General features: G+C 46.2%; 3 protein-coding genes and 1 long non-coding RNA gene across 10 annotated transcripts; 2 read left to right on the top strand and 2 right to left on the bottom strand.

Moving 5' to 3' along the window:
• Positions 1-1,048: 1,048 nt before the first annotated feature.
• On the top strand, positions 1,049-9,120 carry LOC118313137 (peroxisome proliferator-activated receptor gamma coactivator-related protein 1). 2 transcript variants are annotated; one of them, XM_035638429.2, is made up of 11 exons: positions 1,049-1,276; positions 3,230-3,334; positions 3,417-3,572; positions 3,877-5,569; positions 5,661-5,714; positions 5,796-6,654; positions 6,738-6,959; positions 7,305-7,365; positions 7,467-7,588; positions 7,688-7,839; positions 8,696-9,120. In XM_035638429.2, exons 1-11 carry the CDS (start codon positions 1,178-1,180, stop codon positions 8,794-8,796), a joined length of 3,624 nt encoding a protein of 1,207 aa, XP_035494322.2. In that variant the 5' UTR covers positions 1,049-1,177; the 3' UTR covers positions 8,797-9,120. The 2 variants fall into 2 exon arrangements, with proteins under 2 accessions (XP_035494322.2, XP_035494321.2); XM_035638428.2 differs by having other exon boundaries at positions 1,052-1,276; positions 7,302-7,365.
• Positions 2,895-10,247, bottom strand: LOC118313157. The gene is made up of 3 exons (XR_004794392.2): positions 9,788-10,247; positions 9,268-9,317; positions 2,895-3,585 (listed from the first exon to the last, which is right to left on the bottom strand). It is a non-coding gene; the product is annotated as an uncharacterized LOC118313157 (long non-coding RNA).
• A 264-nt stretch (positions 10,248-10,511) lies between these two features.
• Positions 10,512-16,974, top strand: ogal (O-GlcNAcase like). The gene is made up of 17 exons (XM_035638437.2): positions 10,512-10,732; positions 10,962-11,013; positions 11,277-11,374; positions 12,134-12,264; positions 12,510-12,681; positions 12,775-12,873; positions 12,951-13,090; positions 13,221-13,365; positions 13,473-13,571; positions 13,681-13,940; positions 14,039-14,213; positions 14,991-15,076; positions 15,271-15,363; positions 15,451-15,539; positions 15,626-15,746; positions 15,839-15,968; positions 16,547-16,974. Exons 1-17 carry the CDS (start codon positions 10,666-10,668, stop codon positions 16,681-16,683), a joined length of 2,094 nt encoding a protein of 697 aa, XP_035494330.2. The 5' UTR covers positions 10,512-10,665; the 3' UTR covers positions 16,684-16,974.
• cant1b (calcium activated nucleotidase 1b) lies at positions 16,047-23,405 on the bottom strand. Of its 6 annotated transcripts, none has more exons than XM_035638458.2 (6): positions 23,122-23,405; positions 20,507-20,638; positions 18,926-19,522; positions 18,667-18,807; positions 18,336-18,539; positions 16,047-18,148 (listed from the first exon to the last, which is right to left on the bottom strand). In XM_035638458.2, exons 2-6 carry the CDS (start codon positions 20,529-20,531, stop codon positions 17,778-17,780), a joined length of 1,338 nt encoding a protein of 445 aa, XP_035494351.2. In that variant the 5' UTR covers positions 20,532-20,638; positions 23,122-23,405; the 3' UTR covers positions 16,047-17,777. The 6 variants fall into 6 exon arrangements, with proteins under 6 accessions (XP_035494351.2, XP_035494350.2, XP_035494347.2 ...); XM_035638457.2 differs by lacking the exon at positions 23,122-23,405 and adding an exon at positions 22,474-23,085; XM_035638454.2 differs by lacking the exon at positions 23,122-23,405 and adding an exon at positions 22,248-22,453.
• Between the last annotated feature and the right edge of the window lie 433 nt (positions 23,406-23,838).

Here is a 23,838-nt window from a genome sequence, read left to right as displayed (position 1 = left end):
TTTTGAGGCCAGAGCACATTAAAATTCATGTGAAGACGTCAAACTGGGCCTCAGTGGGTGCCATTCCTTGTGAAGGGTCTAGCACTGCTGTAAACAGCAAACCAGTGTGTACACACATTAATCGGGGAAGTCAACACATCAATATTGCAATGTCTGAACATGCAGACAATCGTCGATGGTCTGGGGATAAGGCAGAACCACGGGGGGGCAGATACACTCTAGCCTGACGCCACTTTAGGGATTGACTGCAAGGATGCCACTGACTGTTACGCATAAGATACTGTGCAAAGATGCACTGATGTTTTCATGACACTTGGCAGTTATGACATGGGAGATAACGAAGCACACAGGAGCATTTAAAAGCTTTACAGAGCAGAATTTCCAAATTCAACAGAACTCCCAGTTTCCCCATTGGTGCTCTCTCTATTAAAGCCTCCCGCCATAAAGGGGAAAAAGGGATTCAAGCCAATAATTTAATACATTATGTGCAAGGCAGCCTGAGCAGAGCATCTGCCTGTTATCACCATCATTTTGCTGCATTTTAACACAGAATAAAACATAGAACGCCAAATCTGCTTCTACTTCTAATTGGTACTGTGGAAATTTAGAAAATATTTCAATGGATGGGTAAATGAATATATCTAATACACACACAATGAAAAGACACTCTTTGTGTTGAGTGGAGCCTGTTGTGTGGTCACTTGGACGCTAGGTGTCGCTATTGAGCAAACAAATTAAAGTGAAATGAAAAATGTTAAATCCACATATCACTATAATACATTACATTCAATCATCACACATGGAATCAAAATCTCTGGCAATAAATTCTAATTCATGTGACCTAATTGACAACTTTGATAGGAAAAGGTTATATAGAAAAAACTGCTTAAAAGTGCTCATTGTTTCAAAAATATGAAAAAACGTTGTTTTTTTCATACAATTATCAACGCAAAACACAGCGCCGATCCATTAATCACTGAGCGTTTGCAGCAAAACAAATGTCTATCTAATCTTTAAGAGGAAAACGAGCTGTAGCCGACCCGGGATCAGATCTCCACTCCTCTCCCCCGCCCCGTCTCACGTGGACCGGCGGGCTACCGTCTGATCCCGGGTCGGTGTTGCCTGCGCGAGCCTCCGGCCGGGGACCACGTGTCTCGCTCCGGCCTGCCAGAGGACCATGTGGCCGTGCGGCAAGATGGCGGCGCGGTGGAGGGGGGACGACGCGGATTTAAATGCCGAACGCAGCGACTTCCTGGTCGGCAGCACCCGCAACGAGGTACCGGTTCCCCTCGCGTTAGTTCGTTTGGCACCGGCGCGGGCGGCTCGCCGCGGCCGGGGCAGGGCGTCTCGCCGGCGCGTGCGAAGGCCACATGTGCGCCGGGCGACACGTGGCTGGAGCAGGCTGCCCCGGTGGCAGCGGGTTCTCACCGGGGCGGGGAGCGAGGGGGAAAGAAAGGCCTTCACGCCGGGCTAGTTATCACCAGCACCTCTTAGTTCACGTCTAGCGTCGTCGCCATTGTAAAAAGGACCGCGGCGGGGCCGGCGGGAAGGGCGGGGAGGGCGGCCAGTCTCCCCGGGAGCGAGGTCGCTCTCCCGAGCTTCACTGCAGGTTGTGTCCAGGCCGACGGGCTGCACACGTGCTGTAACAACTCTGGAGCTTTTGACCTGGTTGAGTACAGAGATGGTGTTCAGGTCCTATGATCACGGTTCAGGGTGTGGGGCCCTTGTGGGGCCCCTCTGGGGCCCTCCCCTCCCCTCCCCACTCTTCTCTGCTCTGTCCCACTGAAAGACACCTGCAAACTGCCCTTGGCTGTAGACCGAGGCCTGGCATTGCAAACATTCTGTTTCAACTTTTGAGACAATCGAACAATTGTCACATTAAAAGAGAATCGCAGTTTTTCCTGCTCGTTTGTCTGATGCCTTGCTTCTCAAGATGATACAATAAAATAAGAAATGATCTTCTGATGTGTCATTGACAGTGTCGGGCAAGTTACTCAGGAAGGCTAATAAGCTACTTATCTACTCTTTCAAAAAGTAATTACATTACCTTACTTATTACTTGGTTTTAAAAGTAAGTGGTTACGATACTCGTTATATTACTATATTACTTTTGCCGGTTCTGCATATTCAGTCATGAGAGCAGCAAGGAGTATCTGATGGTTTTTGCAGAACTTTAAACATTGCAGAACACCCAGGCTGATATTGTGTCCAGCGCATTGTTCTGTTATTTGTGCCCGGGCATATTAAGCAAGGCCCTCCCTAATGTTCAGAGGTGAAACAATGATTGTATGTCATTAGCAGAAGCTTCTCAGCCCTCTTATCTACGATATACCCTGCGACGAGATTCTCCGGATCTCTGTCATCCTCTATCCTTCGTTTAGCTTTTTGGCTCGTAGCCGACGTGACCTGCCCGCGCGTACACGTCATCATACAAGAAAGCCTACCTAGGATAAAATACATATTCGCATACTCGCAAAGCAAAAGTAATCCTGCTTCACTTGGTTCAGTTACTGTAATATAATGACTATTTCGGAAATTGTAATCCCTTACTCTACTACTGGGAAAAGTAATAATGTTACAGTAATATATTACTGAGTAATTAGTTACTTCCCAACCCTGGTTATTTACTAAATAACTAATTCAAGATATGATCAAGAAATGAATCAATGGTAAATGAAATCGTAACCTCAGATAATTGTTGCGGCGCTCATCTCCTCTCTTTTTAAGCAAAATGCCAAAAAAAACACCCATCACTGGTTCCTGACATTTAACTGTGTCGTCTTAGACTGTAGAAGTAGTTGTTTTTACTATCTTCAGGCATGGCATTTAGCAAATGACTAATTAAGTAAATAGTCAATAGATGAATCTATAAAGAAAAGAAAAACATTCAATGCTTTAGAGGTTTATGCTATTTTATTCCATTTATTTATTTAGTGTTCAGCTCGGTGGCAGTGTCTCAAATGTGGATTGAACGCCAACTTTGCCTCACTCATTGTCATGGCTGTATTTGAAGTTACTGTCGGGCGTGTCTTCCTGTTTATGCTGAGAAAGTTAATTTTCAAGCTCATTGCGTCCTGTGCCTTAGTGTCTGGTCCCACCCAGAGTAAGGAGTGTATTGTGAAATTGCAGGATGTAAAATAAATAGACCAGATTAGTGTGCGTGCTTACACATTTATTTTACACAACATGGGTTTTGATGCAGTTTCCATGTATGTCTGTGTCTCTGCAGTCGGCCCTGAGTCGAGGTGATGTCGAAGGCCTGGAGATGGACTCGCAGTCCTGTACGGATCACTCCATCCTGTCCATTTTCGATGACGCCACAGTCGCATCAGAGGTCAGTGATGAAGCTTATAAATCGGAGGAGCAACTCGTAAATGGTAGAATTGGACAGATAAATCACTGCTGGGTCTTTTCAGGGTAAGAGTGGCATGGAGGAGGAGAGTGAGTCCCTGCTGTCGGCCCTGACTGAGATGCTGGACAGCGTGGAGGATGACGACGGGACTCTGTCTCCCTTCGATGTTCTGCCAGACACCAAGCTCCTCACCCGCGCAGGGTGCAGGGACAACTCAGTGGTGGGTACACACACTGGAACAACAAATTTGGAGACACAACTGTTGATTTAGTGCTTCAAATGTTCAGACCAATAGGAGCAGCGTTAATGTGAGAAACATCGCCATCATTTTGAATGTGCCTGGTAAATGCTATTTTGTTAGGACTGCAGTGCTTTATGAATATGAGCCTCGCACCCCTTAAGAAACTGCACATGCTGAAAAGAGTCTAGCAGTGACTAAGTGACCAAAATGTACTGTTCCAATTTTTATTTTTCTGCTTCCCAAGGCTCAGACACTCAACATTTAAACATTTCCTTCTCTTTAGGTAATATCACTCACTGGCAGACCTACACCCAGACCCAAATCATCAAATGTTACATTCGCAATTAAGCGGGATGGAGAAAAGGAAGACGAGAACAAAATTGAGAGAAACGTCCTCCCACAGCTGCTCATGCAACAAGGTCAAATAGTGTTTCACCCCAAATCGAAGAAAGCGGAGAATGAAGTCGACGTCTTCACGTCGACCTCTCTCGTCAACCTGGTTAGGCTGATGCATCCCTACTGTATGAAGCTGCATGTGGAGGAGGGGAGCAAAGAGAGGAAGAAGCACACATTATTCTCCCAGGAAGAGGTGTGGAAGTACGAGAGGCCCACCGAAGAGAGTGACGAAGAGATAAATGTTGTGTCTGACGACGAGGAACCGGCCACAGAGACGAAGGAGAAAGAGGAAGTGGGTGAAAAACGAGACGATGGGAAACCCCTGAAGAGCGTGTTGCTGAATGGAAACTCGCCCAGAGCGCCGCCATCCAGAGGAAAGAAAAGAGTGAGCTTTGGCCCCGTTCAAGTGGCTTCTTTTAATGAATCAGAAGAAAAGAGATTTAAAGAGAAAAATCCAACAAGTGGGCACACAAGTGAACCTGTGCCAGTTCAACTAAATGGCACTAAAGCCCTCGGTAACCCTGTTGGGTCAGCACTCGAACCTCAGACAACAACATCCTCAGAAATTCACTGTGACAAGTCGGACGTTCTGCCACCGAAAGGTGAGACAAAGGCCAAATCACTGAGCCTCCAAGAGTACAGACAGCTCCGCCAGAAGAGACAGCCCCAGGTGGAGAAACAGAGGAACAACACGAGCAAGTGGCCCTCTGTTTCTGAACCCCCCAAGGAGTTGCCCCCCATTCTCTATTTACAGGAACAAAGACAAAATAGCTGCAGACCAAATACAGTGCTCCACTATCCAGACCATCTCCATAAACCCGAGTACAAGACTTCATCCGACCGTGTCTCTCTACCACTGAGGCCTTCAGAGGCAAAACCACCCACATGCAGCGGATTAAAGCGCCGGAGACCTGAATCCAAAACCATCTCGCCTGCCAGTCCTCTGCCAGACGCCACAACGAACCCAAACACAAAGGTGTCCGAAAGCATGAAAAGTCCAGCAAAGAAACCAACATTGCTCAGCAGCGATCCCCCAAATCCTGTCCTCGTCCCCCTGCCAGTTAGCCAAACAGCATCCCCACCCACTGCCCACTCATCATCGGAGTCCACAGTGGAGTTTCCAAGCGTGGACTCCGACCTCCAGAGCACCACGCACTTGCACAAAATCCAAACTCAGTCCTCAGCAGCATGTCTTCAGCGACCGCCGTCCTCCTCAGGGCCAAAGCCCCAGGTGTTGTTAGTAAACCAGGAAGGCACCGCCCTGCTTCAGGAAATGAATCACATGGTCACAGAGGTAGTTTCAGACGTTGCCTCTCGAATTCCAGCACCGAGTCCTGCCACCACACAAACTAAACCTGCCTCAGAGTGCCGCAAACTCCAGCCACAACAATCTGGAAAACAGAGCCAGGTAAAAGAAACCGAGCTGGAACCAAAGACTCCTCAGGCACCGAGTGCAGATACCGTGGGCCAAATAATGTTTCCTCCGTCTACACCCCACTCTGCTCAGCCGGCGTCTGCCGTAGATGTTCCCACACCAAAAAAGGAGGCGGTGTTACCAGAGAGTGTTCCATCGGACTCAGGTAGGAGACGGGGCCGTCATATCTGACGTAATACAGGCACTCAAACTGTGTTTTTAATCAAGTAAATGTAACTGTTGTTCCTCCACTCCAGGGATTGAAGCCCCTGATCTGACTAGCCTGCTGGAACAGTTTGAGGAAACACAAGGTGAGTGATCAGATGACTGGTGTTTTGTTGGTTACTGACATCTGGCCATTGTATAACCCATTTTCGTTCTTCCTGCTCCAGCTAAAGAGGAGAGACTTTGTGAGAACGAGACCAACCCTGTTGTTGTCACTCCACCTTCAAACCTTCACGGATGCATGAAGCTGGAGAGAAATCAACCTGTAGGATCAGAAAAGACCTCCAGATCACTCCCGACCCCCTCTGTGGAAGCACATGAGCCTTTAAGCATTTCAGAATCACCCAGGAAACCCCTCAGGAATCTGCCACATTTCCAAACGTCGGGGCGTGTGGACATCCCAGAGCCCGTCTGCACTGAAATCATCATCAGCACTCGGCCGGAGCAGCCGTCAAGACGCAAAACTCCTCCAGCTAAAGCCATTCAGATCATTGACCCCCGTCCTCTACCGCCCAGGAAGACTCACACGAGCACTTCAGAGCCCCCCGCTACTCACACCTCTCCTCACATGTATTCATCTATATCCTCCGATCACGATTACTGTGGCTCTGTGGATCACTTGCTAACAAGTGCTACTCAGCGTAGCGGAGCGACGCCCTCTTCACTCAAGGATGATTCTAAAAGTACTAATGAATTAAAAAAAACTACTCTCGACTCAGTTACTGTTACTGAATGGAAAACACAGACCTCGACTGGACGAACAGAGCAACCAACGCCCACGTCAGAGACCAACCCATCCACAGATGGAGCTTTGCAGTTTTCAGACTGTGGTGCAGCCACCGGAGAAGGTGGTTCAGCCCCATGCACTCTCCCTACACCTCCACCCAGCCCCCCTGACAGAGGGAGGCAGAGGAGCAGATATCGTAGACGATCCCCTCACTCTGACTCCAGCTCCAGCTCATGTCGCTCCTCCTCCTCATCATCTTCCTCTTCCAGCTCAGCATCTCGCTCTCCAAAAAGACGGAGGTAATTATCTCCTGTTAACCATTGGCTCATTGTTTCTCTCCATTTGTCCTCTGTGCATCATTTTTCCAATTCTCGATTTGCAGGCTTCATCACAGGCGTTCAGAGAGCAGTTCGTGTTCGTCGTCCCCCTGCCGCTCCCTTTCCCGCTCACCCCCTCGGCGCTACAGACTGTCTTACTCCACATCGAGATGCAGCAGATCAAGATCCAGATCGTGGTCACGGTCCAGGTCCCCGTCCAGGTCCCCGTCCAGATCCCGGTCACCATCCCCACGCATTTCCCGCAAGCAGTGGAAAGATGTTTACAGGTTAGTTAATAAGTCAAGACATTTGATAATTAGATTTTTCCCATGATTCTTTCTGGCTTAAATGGCGGGTATACACTGTGCGACTTCGGGCTGGCCCAGACAAAAGAGGACCAGAAACGTGGCAATATCTTTGGTCGAGGTTTAAAGATGGCCAGTGTCATGGACTTAAGACCCAAGACACTGATGATTTTTTTGTGCCGTACCCTAAGATTCATTCTGTGTTATTATTGACTTGTCGAAACAAAGTTTATTAGATCCGTGTCGCACTGTGTGGCTCGCAATGAACTTGTAAGATAGGCTGTCGGCGACTTAAAAGTCAAAACTCTCTATTTATCACTCCAGCAGCAGAGAGTCCAGGAGGCTCAGGAGGGAGCACGAGATGAGGATACAGAAACTAAAAGCCATAGTGAGTAGAAGATTACAGCATGTCAGCTGATGTCTTTGTGTTGTTTTTTTTTCAAGTGGAGTAATGAGTAGGGAGTTATTCTAAAACATCTTCTCAAACAGGATGAGCGTAGGGTGGTGTACGTCGGCCGCATCTGCAGGTCGATGACGCACGATGATCTGAGAGAGCGCTTCACTCAGTTTGGAGATGTGGAGTGTGTGTCGCTTCACTTCAGAGACAGAGGGTATGTATGCACAATTAAAAACGTGTCTATATTGTTTTTACGTTTACTATTTTTCATCACTATATCAGTATTGAAATCGAGCACCTTTGGTTCTCTCAGCGACCACTACGGCTTTGTCACCTTCTACAACACGGACGATGCCTTTGCGGCCATTGACAACGGCGGCAAAATAAGGAAGCCTGATGAGCTGCCGTTTGACATTTGCTTCGGTGGTAGAAGACAGTTCTGCAATTCAAACTACGCGGATCTAGGTGAGACTGCAAAACTTCCAACCAGGACTAGAACATCTCCGTACTGAAGGAAAACATCTAACGTTGAGGCTACATCCGTACTACGACATTTTCGTTTTAAAATGGCGTTTTAAAGCTTCGATCTCTAGGGTTAGGGCATATACAATTGCTAAAATAGCTCTGAATCAGTATTAATCACTCTCCACACCAACACACCTGAAAAACTATATAAATACAGTCAAATTAAACAGGAAACAGATTGTCAACTTAGTTGGCTGTTAGTTACAGAAAATACTACGAACGAGAAACAACAAATGGTGAAATGTAAGAGCAGGGATTTCTTCTTTTGGACAAGGTGGAACTTAACCGCTGGTGGTCGAGTCGTGACTGATAAGAACCAGTCAGGAAGCGAATGCGGGTGACTGCCTCATCATTTCCAAACGTCTCTGTATTTTCCCCATCCATACTACAATGCAGCCCCAGCGTTTTCACACTAAAACGGGGCGAGCAGTGTTTCCAAACGTCTCCATTTAAGGGGCTCGAACACTCTGGAGCAGTGTAGACGACAGACGCTAACGTAGCAGCAGTGATGCGTTTTAAAACGACAACGCCGTAATGTGGATGTAGCCTAGGCGTTGCTCTGACTCTACAATATTCATCTTAGTTTTAGTCACCTCCACATACATGCAGGGTCAGGAACCAAATGAACACCTTGAAAAAGCTCTCGGTGTAATTCAAAGCACAATGTGGCTCTCGCTTTGAACACTCGAGTGACATTGTCAACAATACCTTTCGACGCCGTTAGTATTTATTGCATTACTGTTATTTTGTACACCCCCCTCTGTTCTGAGCCTGTAAATGTCCCTCTCCTCCTCAGATGCAAACAGAGACGCAGACCCGTCTCCTGCCAAGGGCCGGTACGAGAACCTGGACTTTGATTCGTTGCTGCAACAGGCCCAGAGAGGAATGAAGAGATAGCAGAGCACCAAGCTGGATGTGGCAAGGACAAAAAAAAGAATATTACATCGTTTTTTTTCTTCCTTTTTTCATGAACCTCAGAGCTTTCCTGAGCTCGTACTTATGTAGCATATCTTTATACGTTAGAGGTTGTTTTTTCCCTCTTTTGACACTTATATGCATGCAGTTTTTATGTGTGCAGTAAATATTAACTAATATGTAGCATTCTAAATCTGAAAGCATTTTATTGATGGAACAAGTTAAAAAATATATTGCATTCCATAACACTGTTAAAATTTTGTATTTGTAAAAAAATAAATAAAGGCCGTTTTTTGTGTTTCCTGATGAACTCTCAGCTTAGTAAATTTGAGTCTATTTGGTTCATTTCCAGTTAAATCCAGTGAGCCTCGTCAGTGTACAGGCATACTGATTGCTATGTGTTTGATAATCTGTCATCATTCTACATAATCAAATCTTTCTGAAATTACAGACCTGGAAAACTTCTACTGGCCAAATGTCCGTCTTGGCCATAGCACCACCTACTGGGAACAGGAAATGTCAAAGTATTACTTTGACGTATTCTCCCTAACAGGTTAAACGTATGTGCCTCAGATCTGGTCAGAAATAGTCCTAAGACCTTGATAATGTGCTGGAGTAAAAGCTTTTGATTTTTCAAGAAGAGCCATTACCATGGTGATGTATTGTTTGCCATGAAACAGGAAGCTGTTTCGGAGAGACCAAGCATACTTTGCCCAACACTTCCTTAAAATGTGGCCTTTGATGGGATTGTTTGGTATTTGGGTCAGGCTGAATTCCTCGCCCGCACACCCCTACCCATTTCAACAAAGCAGCTCTTGTGGTATGTTCCAACAATTAAGGAAATTTGGATGGGAAGTATATCTGGCCAAGACTTTAAAAAAGTATTTTAAGTCCATGAACTAAATCCAACAGGAAGTCCTCAATTTTGAGTTTTGTGTGGAATTTATTAGAAAACATGGTGATGTACTCTTACCTTCCAGCAGAGGGCAGTAGTAACAGTAGTAGTAATGATTCACGGGTCCAGAAAGTGATGCCAATGTGGAAAGGGCCTGAAACCTGTATTTTCTGGAATTACCAGCAGAGGGCGAGTCCACTGGTTGCAGAAAGAAGTCCGTTTCTACAGCAGTCTATGAGGAAATGACTCGACTTCTCACTTTGATATACGCCAGTATAAAATTTCCTGAGGAGTTCCTGAGAAGTCTTGTTCAAGAAAACAAGATGTTTGTTTTGTAATTGATGGTCCAATTTAGAGTAAAGTAGATGATAAAACACGAGATACCGTGTGATTGACAGCTAGTACCGTCCAGTGGATGCAGGGTTGCTGTCATCCCCCGCCCCCCAAATATGGTTCCTTCTGGTTTCACAAAAACATCTTTTGGACCGCTCCCCCTCGTGTTTTCAGGTGAACTGTCCCTTTAAGGCACGGCGACGCTGTCCCTTTAAGACGTCCAACCGGTAGTCGGACACCGTTCAGTCAACGTGCGTCTCGCACAGGCCAGACAAAAATGCTGCTCGTAGTATGAACATGCGGCTGAGCCGGAGGTGAACTTCAGTCGTCACAAGACGAGAGAACTTCGGCTCCTCTGCGGGTTTTACAGCTCCACACGTCACACTCAACCCCACGGGCATCACGCCGCGCACCGCTCCAGCTGTTTAGAGCAATGGAGCGGTCTGCGCAGGCGCGAGAGGACGGCGCTGTGAGAGGGAAACAAACGAGAAGGCTGGCGTATGAAGCCGCGACTTGTGGGCAGCGCCGTGTCACAACCCGAGCGGCTGGGTGAGCACTGGGAAACTAAAACAGTCGACCAGGAGTCGGTGGAGAGTACTCGGCAGAAGACTTCCCGGTAAATCATGTCGAACTCGAGCAGCGCCAAGCGCCAGACCGGGGCAAGACGCTTCCTGTCCGGAGTGGTGGAGGGTGAGTACCGTCGGAGCAGGAGCCCGGAAAGTGCACTGGACGACTTGACACCAGAGCCCAGAGATCTGCCAGGCACAGCTCCGTCTATAGGACTGTACATATTCACAACATGCTGTAAACTGCACGTCTGTAGTCTGTGGATTGCAGCTGCTTGGGCATCGGTCATGTGTGGATCACTTCTGATACAGCCTCATTATTTGGTGTATGACCTGACCTTTGCTTGGTGCAGGTTTTTATGGGCGACCATGGACCATGGAGCAGAGAACAGAGCTCTTCAACAGGTGTGTGAACTCCCACTTTGAGTGATTACCAGAAGTATAACTGTAAAGGTGGAACGTGTGGAGCCTTAAAAAATAGCTTTTTGCATCATTATAGGTGTTGTCACTTGTTGTTGGCATCTGTGAGAAAAACAAGTGTTTACCTGTGGAACAGGATTAACAACACACATTTTATTTTCACTTTGAAAAACACCATCACTGCTGCTCATATGACAGCTGACACATTAGGCCGTGGTTGTTCACTGCCGGTGTTTGGGGATTCACAGAGAGCAGCAGTGGGGTCTGAACACGTACCTGTACGCCCCCAAGGACGACTACAAACACAGAATGTACTGGAGAGACCTGTACTCCGCCGAGGAGGCCAGTGAGTTTCAGTCCTTCACACGTCCGCACGGAAATCACACATCCCATCTGTTTTCTGCATACATATACCTTTTATATACACCGGTCGGCCACATTAAAACCACTGACAAGTGGATAACTTAGATTATCTCATCATAAAGCAATGTTCTGCGGGGTAACCTTGGGTCCTGGCATTCATCTGGGCGTTACTTTCACACCTAAACATTTGCCAAGCAGACAGGTTTCCAACTGAAATCACCTCTGAGAACACCGGGATCCTCATTTACAGTTGTGCAGAATTGCAGTTGCAAACTGAACCAAATCAACAAATGAAATCGCCGATGGAGAGAGAGAGAGAGAGAAAGACATAGGAGTGTTCACATTTTGCATCAGTGTCTCACTCTGAGTCTTCATTATCTGCTTGGAGACAGTGTTTTAATTGCTCTGTTTGGCTCATCTCTCTATTGGTTGCCTGGATGTTATCAGCAATGTTACAGACTGAAGTTTGACCTATTTAAGCTCTCTGACGACTCTTAAGTGCAGGTCAGAGCCGACGCAATCAGTGGCCTTTGGGCCAAAAAAGATTATTTGTATCCTTTGAACGAAACAGCTTATTTTTAATTGTTTGTGCTCTTGTTATTTTACAACCCAACAAGCATCAATCTGAAGTGTCAAATAGAGGACCATTAACTTGGACCCGCCGATTTTCTCATCAATCCAAACTCTTGAACTCGTTCATCATTTTACTTCCTCATCAACGTCTCCTGCTCATTTTCCCCAGAACAACTCATGGCCTTGATTTCAGCAGCCCAGCAGCACAACGTCGACTTCATCTACGCAATCTCCCCCGGTCTGGATATAACTTTTTCCAGCACCAAAGAGGTCGCTGCTCTGAAGAGAAAATTGGATCAGGTACTGTAGGTCTTTGTATGCGGAGATGAAGGTGTGGCGCACAAGAGATAATTTAATCTCGGCCGTACTTGGCTTTATTGCTCTCTGAGGGTTTGTTTATGTTATATGATGCAAACGGCAGTAAAATCTAGGTTAACTGGCAATATTTATACTTTATGTGATCCTGTTGCATGCAAGTTCATCTCAGGTTTCATATTAATTTATTGTTCAAATTTAAATTATTTTTGTGTGTTTTTTGCCGGCAGGTGAAGGAGTTTGGCTGCAGGTCTTTCTCTTTGCTGTTCGATGACATTGAGACTGAAATGTGTGCAGCTGATAAACAGGCGTTCAGCTCCTTCGCCCACGCTCAGGTGGCCGTCACGAATGAGGTGTTCCAGCACCTGGGAGAACCAGACACCTTCCTTTTCTGTCCCACAGGTCAGACAGTGCGGCTGAATGGATACGTTTTTTTTCTTATTCTGCCACCTGATCTCCATTATTCATTGTTGTCCTGTTCTGTGTATTTTCCAGATTACTGTGCTTCGTTCTGCACCCCAAACGTGTCTCAGTCCTCTTACATGCTCACTGTGGGGGAGATGCTGCTGCCGGGTATCGACATCCTATGGACTGGTAGGGTCACACTGAACCACGGCCTCACAGCAACATGTGCAATCAGTTAGTTTCAGTATATTTCTTTTTATATTTAGGTCCAAAAGTGGTGTCCCACAAAATCTCAGTTGAGTCCATAGAAGAGGTGTCCTCTGTCCTGAGAAGGCCACCGGTCATCTGGGACAATATACATGCCAACGATTATGATCCCCAAAGACTTTTACTTGGGCCTTACAAGGTAAATATTTGCCTGCCAACACTTACATCAATAAAATATGCTTTTATATATATTTTTGGAGGTCAGAATTTGCCCCAGTAATGGGATCTGTATCCTGAAACAAAATAATTAATATTATCTTTTTTGTAAGGATCGACCCACTGAGCTGATTCCCAAACTGAGAGGAGTGCTCACTAATCCTAACTGTGAGTTTTACCCAAACTTTGTGGCCATCCACACTTTGGCCACATGGTGCAAAGCAACCGCCAACGGAGAACCGAGCGATGTGGATATGGGTGAGGGTCTACTTTGAAGTGTGAAAGTTGATTTTCTGATTTTTGCTCCACAACATGGTACCGTAGAGTCTGCCAAATGTCTCACTGTCCCTAACCTTCATCACCAGGCGATGAGGAGCAGGACCCCTGCTACAGCCCCCACAAAGCTCTGACCCTGGCCCTCACAGACTGGCTTCAGGAGTTCATGCGCACGGATCAACCTGGAGGTAGAGTCTCACGAGGGAAAACCTCTCAGTGAATATTGTACAGTTAAATGTGTTTTTACCATTATATCAACAAAGCAGTTTTATAAAGGTTCCCTCTTCATCCCTCCAGGCCCGTGTCGTCCTCCAGCTCGTCTCAAGAAAGAGTCGTCAGACGAAGAGCCCATGCAGACAGACATGGGAGAATGCTCCTATGTTCCTGGACCTGGGGAGAACCCACTGTACACAGCCGAACCTCTGACCCTGGACGACCTGAGGCTGCTGTCAGACCTCTTCTACCTGCCGTACGAACACGGAACCACAGCCAGGACCATGCTGCAGGAGCTGGACTGGCTCAAGAACAACGGCTGCACTGCTGCGGAAACCGACAAGGTAATGCTGTATGTTTGCAGGTTAAAAAAAAAAAAGATAAAGATAATTTGTTACACACGTTGTGCTCTTTCTTACACAACTTCTGGTGTTTCTTCCAGACAGAGGAGTGGTGCTCACGAGCACAGCGGTTCGATGACATGTGCGAAGCGGTGGTGCAGATGTTCAACCGCCTGTCCAACGCCCCGAACCGCAGCATTCTGTACGACCTCTACAACTACATCTGTGACATCAAGAGTGGAGTCGGCCTGGCCCGTGCCTATGTGAAAACACTGGGTGAGAAAATCCAAATCTTCTAATGATGATCAAACTACACCGGTTGGTATGTAAAGGATGCAGTCGGAGAAAAGCTCCTGTACGTGCAATATATTCAAAATGGACCAAATGAGTCCTAACTCGCCTGCACCCAGTTTCTTAGACGACTGCTAAGAAATGATTGTGGGTGAAGACACGCAGGACTTCTTCATGTTCACAGAAATTGCTTGCCTGAAGCATAACGGCAGACGCAGGAAAGAAAAATAAAATCTGTGAATTTTTTTGTGTTCCTAAGTCCTCTACATGTCACAATGCAGAAGAAAGTTACTTACCCGATGAATGAAAGTACCCCCAACAAAAGTGTTGATTTTAGCAGTAAGTGAAAGACGTCAATAATATAAAATTAAATCATGTATTAAAGTATGTTAATTATCGCATTGATCCCTGTTTAAATCTGCAGCATTTATTCCAGTGTGCTGTTTTTTTTTAATGACATGTTAAAATCAGATTTATGGAGTTAGAACATAGGAAGACCGATTTTGACCCTCGTGAACTCAAAACATGGGGAAGATCCATTTGCCGTGCAACTGTTACACTTACTGCTGCTTACAGCATCTACACACACACACACACACACACACACACAAACACAGCCACAGCAACCATGAAGAATAATCAAGAAACTCAATATTTGGACAGAGAAGATGATGGATGCTGATCACTGACCACTTAATGGGATTATAATAAAATGAAAAGCCCACTGTAGCTGTTAATGATATATTTGTTTGTTTTCCATAGGAGGGCAGGGCCGACCCTCGGCCCAGCTTATGAGCGATGACCCTGAACCATGGGGCTTCAGAGGAGGACTCTCTGGAGAATTCCAGGTCATTTAACAGTGTATTTTGATCTTTTTGTAGTTAGTTGCACTTAATCTACCATGTTTCCCTTTTAAATGTACTGTGGTAGTCATTAATAGGACAGTGCAACTAGTGAATATCCTCTTGTCAGTATTATTATTTCATGCAAGAATGATCAATTCTCTGTACTGTAATTAAATGTATTGTACTTTTTCTGATAGAGAATGCTGCCTGGACACGGAAACAGGGACCTGTTCAGATATCCTCCCATGACGGCGGTGTACTGCATGCGGCCATATTGCCCCGAAGACAAGGTGAAGAAGGCAGATCCTCGAGATGTCGCGATGCGGTTTGGTTCAATCTCGGTAGTGATGTTGCACAGTGTTGTTTTCCTGTCTTAGATGGAGGTGCAGAGGATTTTCAGGCAGATGCAGGGAGCAGGAGAGGGCAAAGTACCCCCGATGACGCAGCCTCCACTCATCTGTGATAGGTAAGAAAGAATAATTTATTCCATCCCAAGCATTTATGCCTTTTCTACCATTTTAACCCCCCTCCCCTCTCTCTGCCCCACTGCAGCCTGTCAGCAGGTGACATCTCCCCTTGCTCCCAGTATGCTCTCATCCTGGAGGATGAGATCGGGGTGTGCGGTTACGCTCTGGCGCTCACTGATGCCAAACCAGCTGCAGCCAAGATTCAGGTGATCTTATGCAAGAATCATTTGTTTCCAAAGTATGAGCTGATGAAAAAAAAAGCTAAATTATGTTCCTGTGTGTTATCTCCCACCTCTAGAGGGCAATAAGCGACCCTGTGTTTGAGGAATTCCCCTCCTTGATCACTGTGCAACTGCTGCCCCGGGTCACTGATCCCTCTCCAGCCAAGCATATGATCGGGCGGCTGTTGTCCTCCATCAGGAGCAGCGGTATGTCCAAGCCATGCACCAATGCCTTTGCTTATTACGAGATGTGCCTCATATGACTACACTGAAACTACAACAGTATCTCACCAACTCCAGTTTAATCAAAGCTGCATATTCTCCACAAGGGGGAGCTGTTCAGACGATGTCACATGCAGTTTGTACACCTGCCAGCCTTGTGCCTCTCTCTAGGACAGTCACTGTAGTATTGGTATAAAGTGTAAACCTGCAAATATACTAATAACAGCTACAACTGTAATTGTATTTTAGCAAGTTCCACAGAGGACCCCTTCTTTCCTCTGCGAAACGAACTAGGAGGACAGTGCTCAAGGACAGATCGGGGATAGTTTTGCATTTTTCCCAGACTCAAAAAAAAAACAACTTTTAATTTTGTTGGGTTAAAATGTTAAACCTCAAAAACACGATCATGTAGATGGACTATCAACTTTTCAACATTATTTTTTAAATCTGCAGGCATTTTCTCCCGATTGCTGTGCTTCACGACTTTGTTCCAGTCAGTTTTTTCTTTATGTCTTTGCCTAAAGAAATTAAATCCATAACACCATCTCGTTTTTTCCTCTCAGGTTCCAGAGGAGTGTTCTGTGAGTTGAGGCAGAGCGACCAGCGGATGCTCGACTTTTACAATAAACTGGGCTCCTTCAAACTCATTCAAGTGGCTGGTCTACCTCGAGACATCCTCGCCATGGCAACAAGCCTGTGAATGAGATCGCTCGCCAATATTCTCCTCAGGTTTGAACTGTTAAGGTCAAACTGTTTGTGTGAATAACCGTTGCCCTCTGCAGCACGTTAAACGAACGCAGTTCCTATCAGATGATCTACCGCCAATCAATGTCCTCCCATTAAGGTGTCACATTTATCATGGAAATTACATTTTCCGAAATTTGTTTTACAGAACTATGGATTTTTGTGGCCATGAAAACTGTAAAGTGAACAGCTGTCATTTAAAAAAAATTGTTTCAAAAACAATAAAAATTCTAATTTGTTGCATACAGTGGGAATTGAGTGACTTTTTTAAGACAGGGACAGTCGTTACAGTGTGACAGTCAGAGTTTTGTACAAATATGTTAGAAAAGAGCCTAAGCCTATGTAAACAGCTTAAAATTATTTTCCCATGCGTAGTTGTGTTGTGCAAATTATTATAAATTTGAACAGGAATGAGTCAGTCCTCGGTTTTTGATCCGGTTTCTGCTGTGTACCAAACACATGACCGTTGGTGGTTCACTGAAAAAAGAAGACATTTTAATACGTGTTTGAAGAGGATACAGAAGGAATATATTAATAGTTAATCTTTACATGGAATTGCTGGTGTTTTCACTCCTCTGGCTTGAATAGCTAACGATATTCAGTTTATCAACATTTATGTGAGCAAACATTTGAGCTGGACCTGCGCAGAATAATTTACCATGTTACAGAGCAGAAGATGCCATTGATCAAGTGACCATATGGCAGGACCCAATAAAATAAATCAATAGAAATGTAATAAGAAAAACTTTAGTGTGTCTTAAAAGGTCAAGTAAAACACAAATGCAATGGATAACATCAATATTTCAAGTTTTGTTTTTGTTACGCCGCTTCACCTAGTTGCCCCTGAGTGTTTAACCACTGAGACCAGCAGAGTGTGGAAGTCCACATTAACCTGGAGTTGGGAGAGTAGAAGTGTCTCATTAAACCAGGATGTTTTAACGCCATGTTGAGACAGTTATGTTTTATCAGGTAGTTGCATATAAACAGTTCTCTGAGACAGCGGACCCCTGCAGAGTTGGCCCACAGGAACATGTGCACCATCAGTCTTTTTCAAATAAACTCAAGCCCTTCAAACTTCACATCCCCGATCTTTGTCTCCGGCATTAGCACCCGACCGTCGAGGGTGAATGCAATGATGTAGGTGGCGATCCTGCCTGCGTCCTCCTCTGATTTTAGGGCCAGAATGATCTGATCGTCCGTGTCTGGAACAAACTTAAACGAGGAGAAGCCGTGGGTGGGGTCGAGCGGCCCGACACGCCGCACGGTCGTGTAGCTGAAGTCTGCGTGGCAGAACAGGAGGAGGTTGGTGGCGCGCCGCTCGTCTGCGGTCTCTTCGTAGTGCTCATGACTGGCACGCCGAGGGAGGAAGAACCAGTGCTGGAGACGCTCACTCCAAGCTGCTGATTCGTGGATGAGGTAGCCTGTAGAGGTGAGAGGCAACAGAATGAATAAGAGCTGACTTGTAAAAACCACACACTGTAGTTGCTTTACACCCCTTTGAAATATAAAATGAACTGAGAGGCACAAGATCCACTCGCAGTGCGAAATGGTCTGTGGATGCCAGTCTAGACGGGACTGTAAACGGGAAACCAAACAATGTGTCAGCACCTGGTGGTTGGATCTCCGCTGCGCTTCGCAGGGCATTATAGTATGGTACCCAATTCTCGTGCGCCACGTCGCCATGGTGACCCACAACCTTAATCCACTCTGGGTTGTTGTTGACGACTTCCCCAGAGGTTGTGGTCCACTCCTTCCCCAGACCACCGACATACAGGTGCTCATCCTTCACTGCCAGCCACTCCGCCTTGAACCCTGCACACACCAGAAAAGCACCAATCGGTGAGAAGGCATGTGTATCACCCCAGAAATCATCCTCAACATCTCTTGCGTCACATGCTGACTTCAGTGCTCCCAAAAAAAAGTTCCATTGGAAACTGACCTTTGGAGACTGACCCATCCCCGTCAGGTAATATAACCCAGGGTATAGCCTGGTTACCCTCGATCCTGTACACCACACCCGTACGGTCGTCTACACTGTACAGGTGACCGTTGAACGCCACAAGCTCGGACAGCTCCATACCTGCAGCAGGGTTGATGAAGAGTGAAATAAAATGAGGTAACCCACACATTGATTTGAGCACACAAACATAATGGATATACCCAGACTGTAAGATATGAATATTTAAGTTCTTATGTACCTCGTCCTTTCTCAGCCAGATGACTCTCCAGGGTGACGGTCTCCACATCCCACTCCACCTGCAGTCGGTCGGCGCTCTCTGACACAGTCAGATAACCTCTTTTCATGTAGCTGAACCATGTCTGATCCTTCGAGCTGCGCGATGCTGTGTCCAGGTCTGCGATTACACCTATGCGGTAGCGAATGCCTTTCCTCGTCTTCTCTGGCGGACTTAACGGATAAGTGTCATTGTAAGGCTTCTCCCTTCTCTGACGACCAGGGAGGCTACGGGCAGTTTGTCTTTTGGTGTCTCTGATGATGTCATCGTCACCCTCGCCGTACAGTTCCAAACTGCGAGCTCTGTTGTGGTAGTAACCTCTGGTAGGAGTGTTTCTGTCCCCTGATGTCCAGTGCAGGTACAATATGAACACTAAAGCCAGCAGGGTCACCACAGTGATCGCCCGCCATTTTGGGCGAAAGCGCGAGTCTGAGGTGGCAGCTTGTGTCATGGACGCCCAGGCCAGGGGGAGGCCTCGGACGGCAACGCCAAGGGAGGTCATGGAAGTGTTGTCTTCATTCTTACAGTCAGGCGTAGACTGCTGGGGATGACTGTCAGAGCCTGGATAGAGTAAACCAGGGAGAAGCAGATCAGGAGAAAAGCACGTACAACTGACAAAGAGAACAGTACAACTGCAAAAAACTGTAAGAGCAGAAAAAGTCTAAATATGTCTATCATTTTATTAATTTTTAAAAACCAACCAAGTTTGCTGGGAGTTTCCAAAAGACCTTAAAATATTGATTGGGATGAATATCACGAGACTTTAACTGCACTGCTACTGTTATAGATACTGCTTATCAATCCGGTTCTTTAATGGTTCGTTGTTACTGTTTAATTAATTAATTAATTAATTAATTCTTAAGGTCACGTGCTGTATAGAAATTATCATTCTTATTCTAAAGGAGCAATTCACTCACTGTAATTGACCTTAACAACGAGGTTTTGTGTGTGTGTGTGTGTGTGTGTGTGTGTGTGTGTGTGTGTGTGTGTGTGTGTGTGTGTGTGTGTGTGTGTGTGTGTGTGTGTGTGTGTGTGTGTGTGTGTGTGTGTGTGTGTGTGTGTGTGTGTGTGTGTGTTTTGCAGGGTTGATTACATGTTGACTACGCTGCTGCACACTAATTTGGCATTAGTGAAATGTTAACAAGCATTAACTTGGCTGTGATGGGCCAGTGAGGCCGAAGCCCAGAACACATACACAACAAACTCACGCACCATCACGCTAAAGAGACTGATGGCTCCTAGAGACTGCATGTACAGTATACACTGTCTCTGAAATCTCCTGATTTTATTTTCCACCAGGTGGTCACTTCTCATTCATTTCATGTAAAAAGGCGGAGCCAGCTGAGAAAAAGAGACAGTGTGGCTAGACACCTCAAGCCTACATAAATATGTACATTTAGGTCATTAACTGTATGTTAAGTTTTTCAAACAACCTACCTTCAACATCTAACCGTTCCGTAACACATTTTCTACAGTTTCTAACCGCTGTGTATTTTGTCCCTTGAGATCAACACCAATACAGCACCCTTATGCACGATGTTCTACCTGCAGGGCGCCTCTGTCGGTACATTTGCAGTGCAGGCTCCGTTTTCAGGTCGACTCCACTGTCAGGACAGGAAATGAACACAAAGAGGAGCCCTGCGGGCAGACCCTCCCCTCTCCGTCTCTGGAATCCAACTGACAGAAACCCATCATAGCAATGGAGAATTTAAATCCCTGAAAATAGGCTCTTGTTCCCATTGTTCTCTGTTCACAACAAAGCTTTGTTGTGTTGTTCAAGCAGAACCTCTTTATATGCAAACTGAGTAGGTAGCTGGGACGTCATACTTCCATATGATAAGTTAGGCTTGCTCTACTCTAAAATGGGTTAAATCGATATCAAATCCGCTAAGAAATTTGGTTGTAAACTGTAACTGTATATCAGTAGTATGGGGAGAAAAGGAGTCAGCAATTAGTTTAGGTAACATTCGTGTTTACATTTTAACAGAGGGATTCAATGTTTCCCCACAGGGTTCCATAGCAGATGTACATAAAGACCACCTCCATTTAAATCATTAACATTCATACACATATTGAAATAAAACACTAACCTTATTGTTCCTCAAGAGTTCACTAGGAAAAGTAAAAAATGCAATAAAAATGCAATAATCACCTTCCTGATGAACCTTTCATCCACTCCTTACAATTCTACTGGGTGCTAAAGTAATTTCAGTTTGACACCTCATGTCTGACAAACAGGCTCTTCAAAACACTTTCAGGGTTCTATAAGGGTGCTGGGATGACACGCCACGCACCAGACGCCCTGCTGGCTGAAATGCGAGAGACGTGCTTGTTTTGGGAGAACGTGAACCTCAACCTTTCAGTCGTCAAGGGCAACTGACAGGTACAGTACCTAAAGTTCCAGTGTTGGCATAGGTTGACCTGACCGCACCACCTGTACTGAGCTTCTTCCAGTTTCACTCATTTAACCGATGTGACTGTCCAATATTATCATCAAAACACATCATGAAACACAATCTCCCTTTAATAGTTTGACCAAACGAATGAATCAGTCAATATCGAGAGTTATCACAATTAATATCCTATTTTTATTACTTTGCAGTATAAAAGACTGAATTTTGAAGAAACCCGACTATTCTTTAAGGGCAGTGACAAACACCAGGTAAAAAGTAAACGGATATAGATTGAACTTGTGTTATATTGCTATAGGGGAAAATTATATTCGACAATTATTGTTATTGTTGTATCGTCCACCTCTAATGCAGCACGACGGTAAACCACTTCCCCCGGCGACTTCAAATGACTGTTTGCGAGTGCAACATAATGTTACACAGTAACGAATGCAGTCTTCAGCAGTGGAGGGTAATGCACCTGCAGATCACACACTGTTGGTGGAGCTGAAGCCATACCTATAGGTGGGTCTGATTTGGCAGAGCGCTGATCAATCATCGACACTTAGCAGTCCAAAACAAAATGCCACAACAGCATCAGCAAAGAAAAGTTTGTCAAAGGGCAAGGCGGAGCAAGACTCTGAAACATGGGAGTCATATTATTGAAGTGGTACATATGAAATTACATCAACGTATAACTGGTAACCATTGACCCCCTCTGGCTCCTCTCTCTCTCTCTCTCTCTCTCTCTCTCTCTCTCACTCTCTCACTCACTCACTCTCACACACACACACACACACACAATGCCCTCATTGTCCACATTGTATGCATGGCCCATATTTCCCATACGTGTCGGAGGGCTCGCTGTGCTCTGAATGAAGAACGCCATTATTCACCCTTGCTTCGCCTCTTGTCCCCTGAACGCGCCGTTCTCCTTTGGGCACATCCCATAGTGAACTCCGCGTCCCTCCTCCAGCCTCCTGTCCCACACATTCACAACTGACCCGTGCCTCCTCCCAAGTCCCCCCCTGGCCTGACCTTCAGTCACAAGTATAAATACAATAAAAAATAAAAAGCAAACACTGCACGCCACCACAACAGCTAAAGAAGTTTGTAATTTACCTGTAGCGGGAACAATCCAGAAAAGCCGGTAGTTATGTAACTCGCCCCCAGGGTTGACCAATAGCGTTTCGACGTGTGAACGTCTTACTTCCGGACTGCGAGTCGACTAAACGAGACAGTGCTCGGTGCCACATCGGGCCCTTCTTCTTCTTCTTCTTCTTCTTCGCACGCATTCCTCATGAACTCCACGCCCCCGCAGCCACCCGTGAAACAACTCACCTACACACCTCTCCGTCGCACCACAGTATGTCTGCGTTACTGCCTGGTGTCCCCGTCCCCACACGGCCACGACGACAGAGGCACCGACAACCACTTGTAAACTTTGACCGGCTGCCTGCCGCTAAACACAAGAGCATGGCGTTAAGGCTATGAAACTGCGGACAGCCCCCTGACATTTGAGTTCGATGGTCCAGCTTGCGAATAAGACAGACGGGTCAACAAACAGGAAATAAACACACACCGGCTCCATTTAGACCAAATGTAGCCGCGCGGCTAACGCCATGCTAGCGACTCGAGCCTGCTAGCATTAACCTTTGACATGGCGAAGTTCGTCGGCGTCGCTAACGCCGGTTGCCTCGGTGACTGGAAACGAAGCGGCTTTCTGAAAGTCGTCGCTTCGCGGCGGGGGGTGGAACCCTTCGCGCTCACCTGGTGCTCGAGGTCCTCGGGTCCGCTGGGCCCAACATACCGTCCGACCCCACGGGACCGTTAGGGTCAATGACGTTCAGCCTCCCGGTGCTTAGCTCCTCCTGCCCGGACACGCCGGACCCGTCGAACCGGTGCCGGTCAGTCGAAACCTGAGCTACTAAATATACCGCTACTACAAACAGAGATAGAAGCCCCTCTCTGTAACTGATGCTGAATTACTGCTGACTAGAAATCCACAACTGAGGTTGATGTTTAGGATTGAGTCGAGAGCCCCGTGGCCACGGGCGGACTCACACCTCCGGGGGCCCCGGGGTCACAAGTCAGTGTTGGGCCCCTGTCACTCATAGTTCCAGCCTGCTGTTCATCATTAGACAAACCTGAGATTATAGTTCCAGCAGTGAAAAAATATACATCTCCACCAAGTCTGAAATGTACGGAGCCCCTAAGGTGAAGAAAAAAAAATAAATTTTACTTTCTGGTATTCACCAGAAACATACCCTTGGGCACAAGAAAGTTTCTCGTGCGCACAGGAGACCACCCAGGGCACTTTAGACCGCTATGTTTCTGTGTGGAAATGACAGTACACAAATTAGTTGTGATATATTTTAACCTTGGACTTCATTATAAGGACATCGCGGCTCTACTTACAGTTTCTGGTGCGCACAAGAAACTATCCTGTGGGCACGCAGAACTTTCTCGTGCCCACAGGAAAGTTTC

The sequence above is a fragment of the Scophthalmus maximus genome, chromosome 8 (assembly GCF_022379125.1).
Source record: "Scophthalmus maximus strain ysfricsl-2021 chromosome 8, ASM2237912v1, whole genome shotgun sequence".
In the NCBI taxonomy this organism is placed as follows: Eukaryota; Metazoa; Chordata; class Actinopteri; order Pleuronectiformes; family Scophthalmidae; genus Scophthalmus; species Scophthalmus maximus.
This window is presented reverse-complemented; position numbering and strand designations above follow the sequence as displayed.

Excerpts from the sequence above, each read along its gene's own strand:
- LOC118313137 (XM_035638428.2), top strand. The coding sequence starts at position 1,178 with ATGTGGCCGTGCGGCAAGATGGCGGCGCGGTGGAGGGGGGACGACGCG. Across the intron at positions 1,277-3,229 it reads TCGGCAGCACCCGCAACGAG|TCGGCCCTGAGTCGAGGTGA; the intron begins GTACCGGTTCCC and ends GTGTCTCTGCAG. Across the intron at positions 5,715-5,795 it reads ACAGTTTGAGGAAACACAAG|CTAAAGAGGAGAGACTTTGT; the intron begins GTGAGTGATCAG and ends TTCCTGCTCCAG.
- ogal (XM_035638437.2), top strand. The coding sequence starts at position 10,666 with ATGTCGAACTCGAGCAGCGCCAAGCGCCAGACCGGGGCAAGACGCTTC. Across the intron at positions 12,265-12,509 it reads TGAAGAGAAAATTGGATCAG|GTGAAGGAGTTTGGCTGCAG; the intron begins GTACTGTAGGTC and ends TTTTGCCGGCAG. Across the intron at positions 15,364-15,450 it reads CATATTGCCCCGAAGACAAG|ATGGAGGTGCAGAGGATTTT; the intron begins GTGAAGAAGGCA and ends TTCCTGTCTTAG.
- cant1b (XM_035638454.2), bottom strand. The coding sequence starts at position 22,344 with ATGTGTGGGACAGGAGGCTGGAGGAGGGACGCGGAGTTCACTATGGGA. Across the intron at positions 18,540-18,666 it reads GGATGGGTCAGTCTCCAAAG|GGTTCAAGGCGGAGTGGCTG; the intron begins GTCAGTTTCCAA and ends TGGTGTGTGCAG. Across the intron at positions 18,149-18,335 it reads AGCGGAGATCCAACCACCAG|GCTACCTCATCCACGAATCA; the intron begins GTGCTGACACAT and ends TCACCTCTACAG.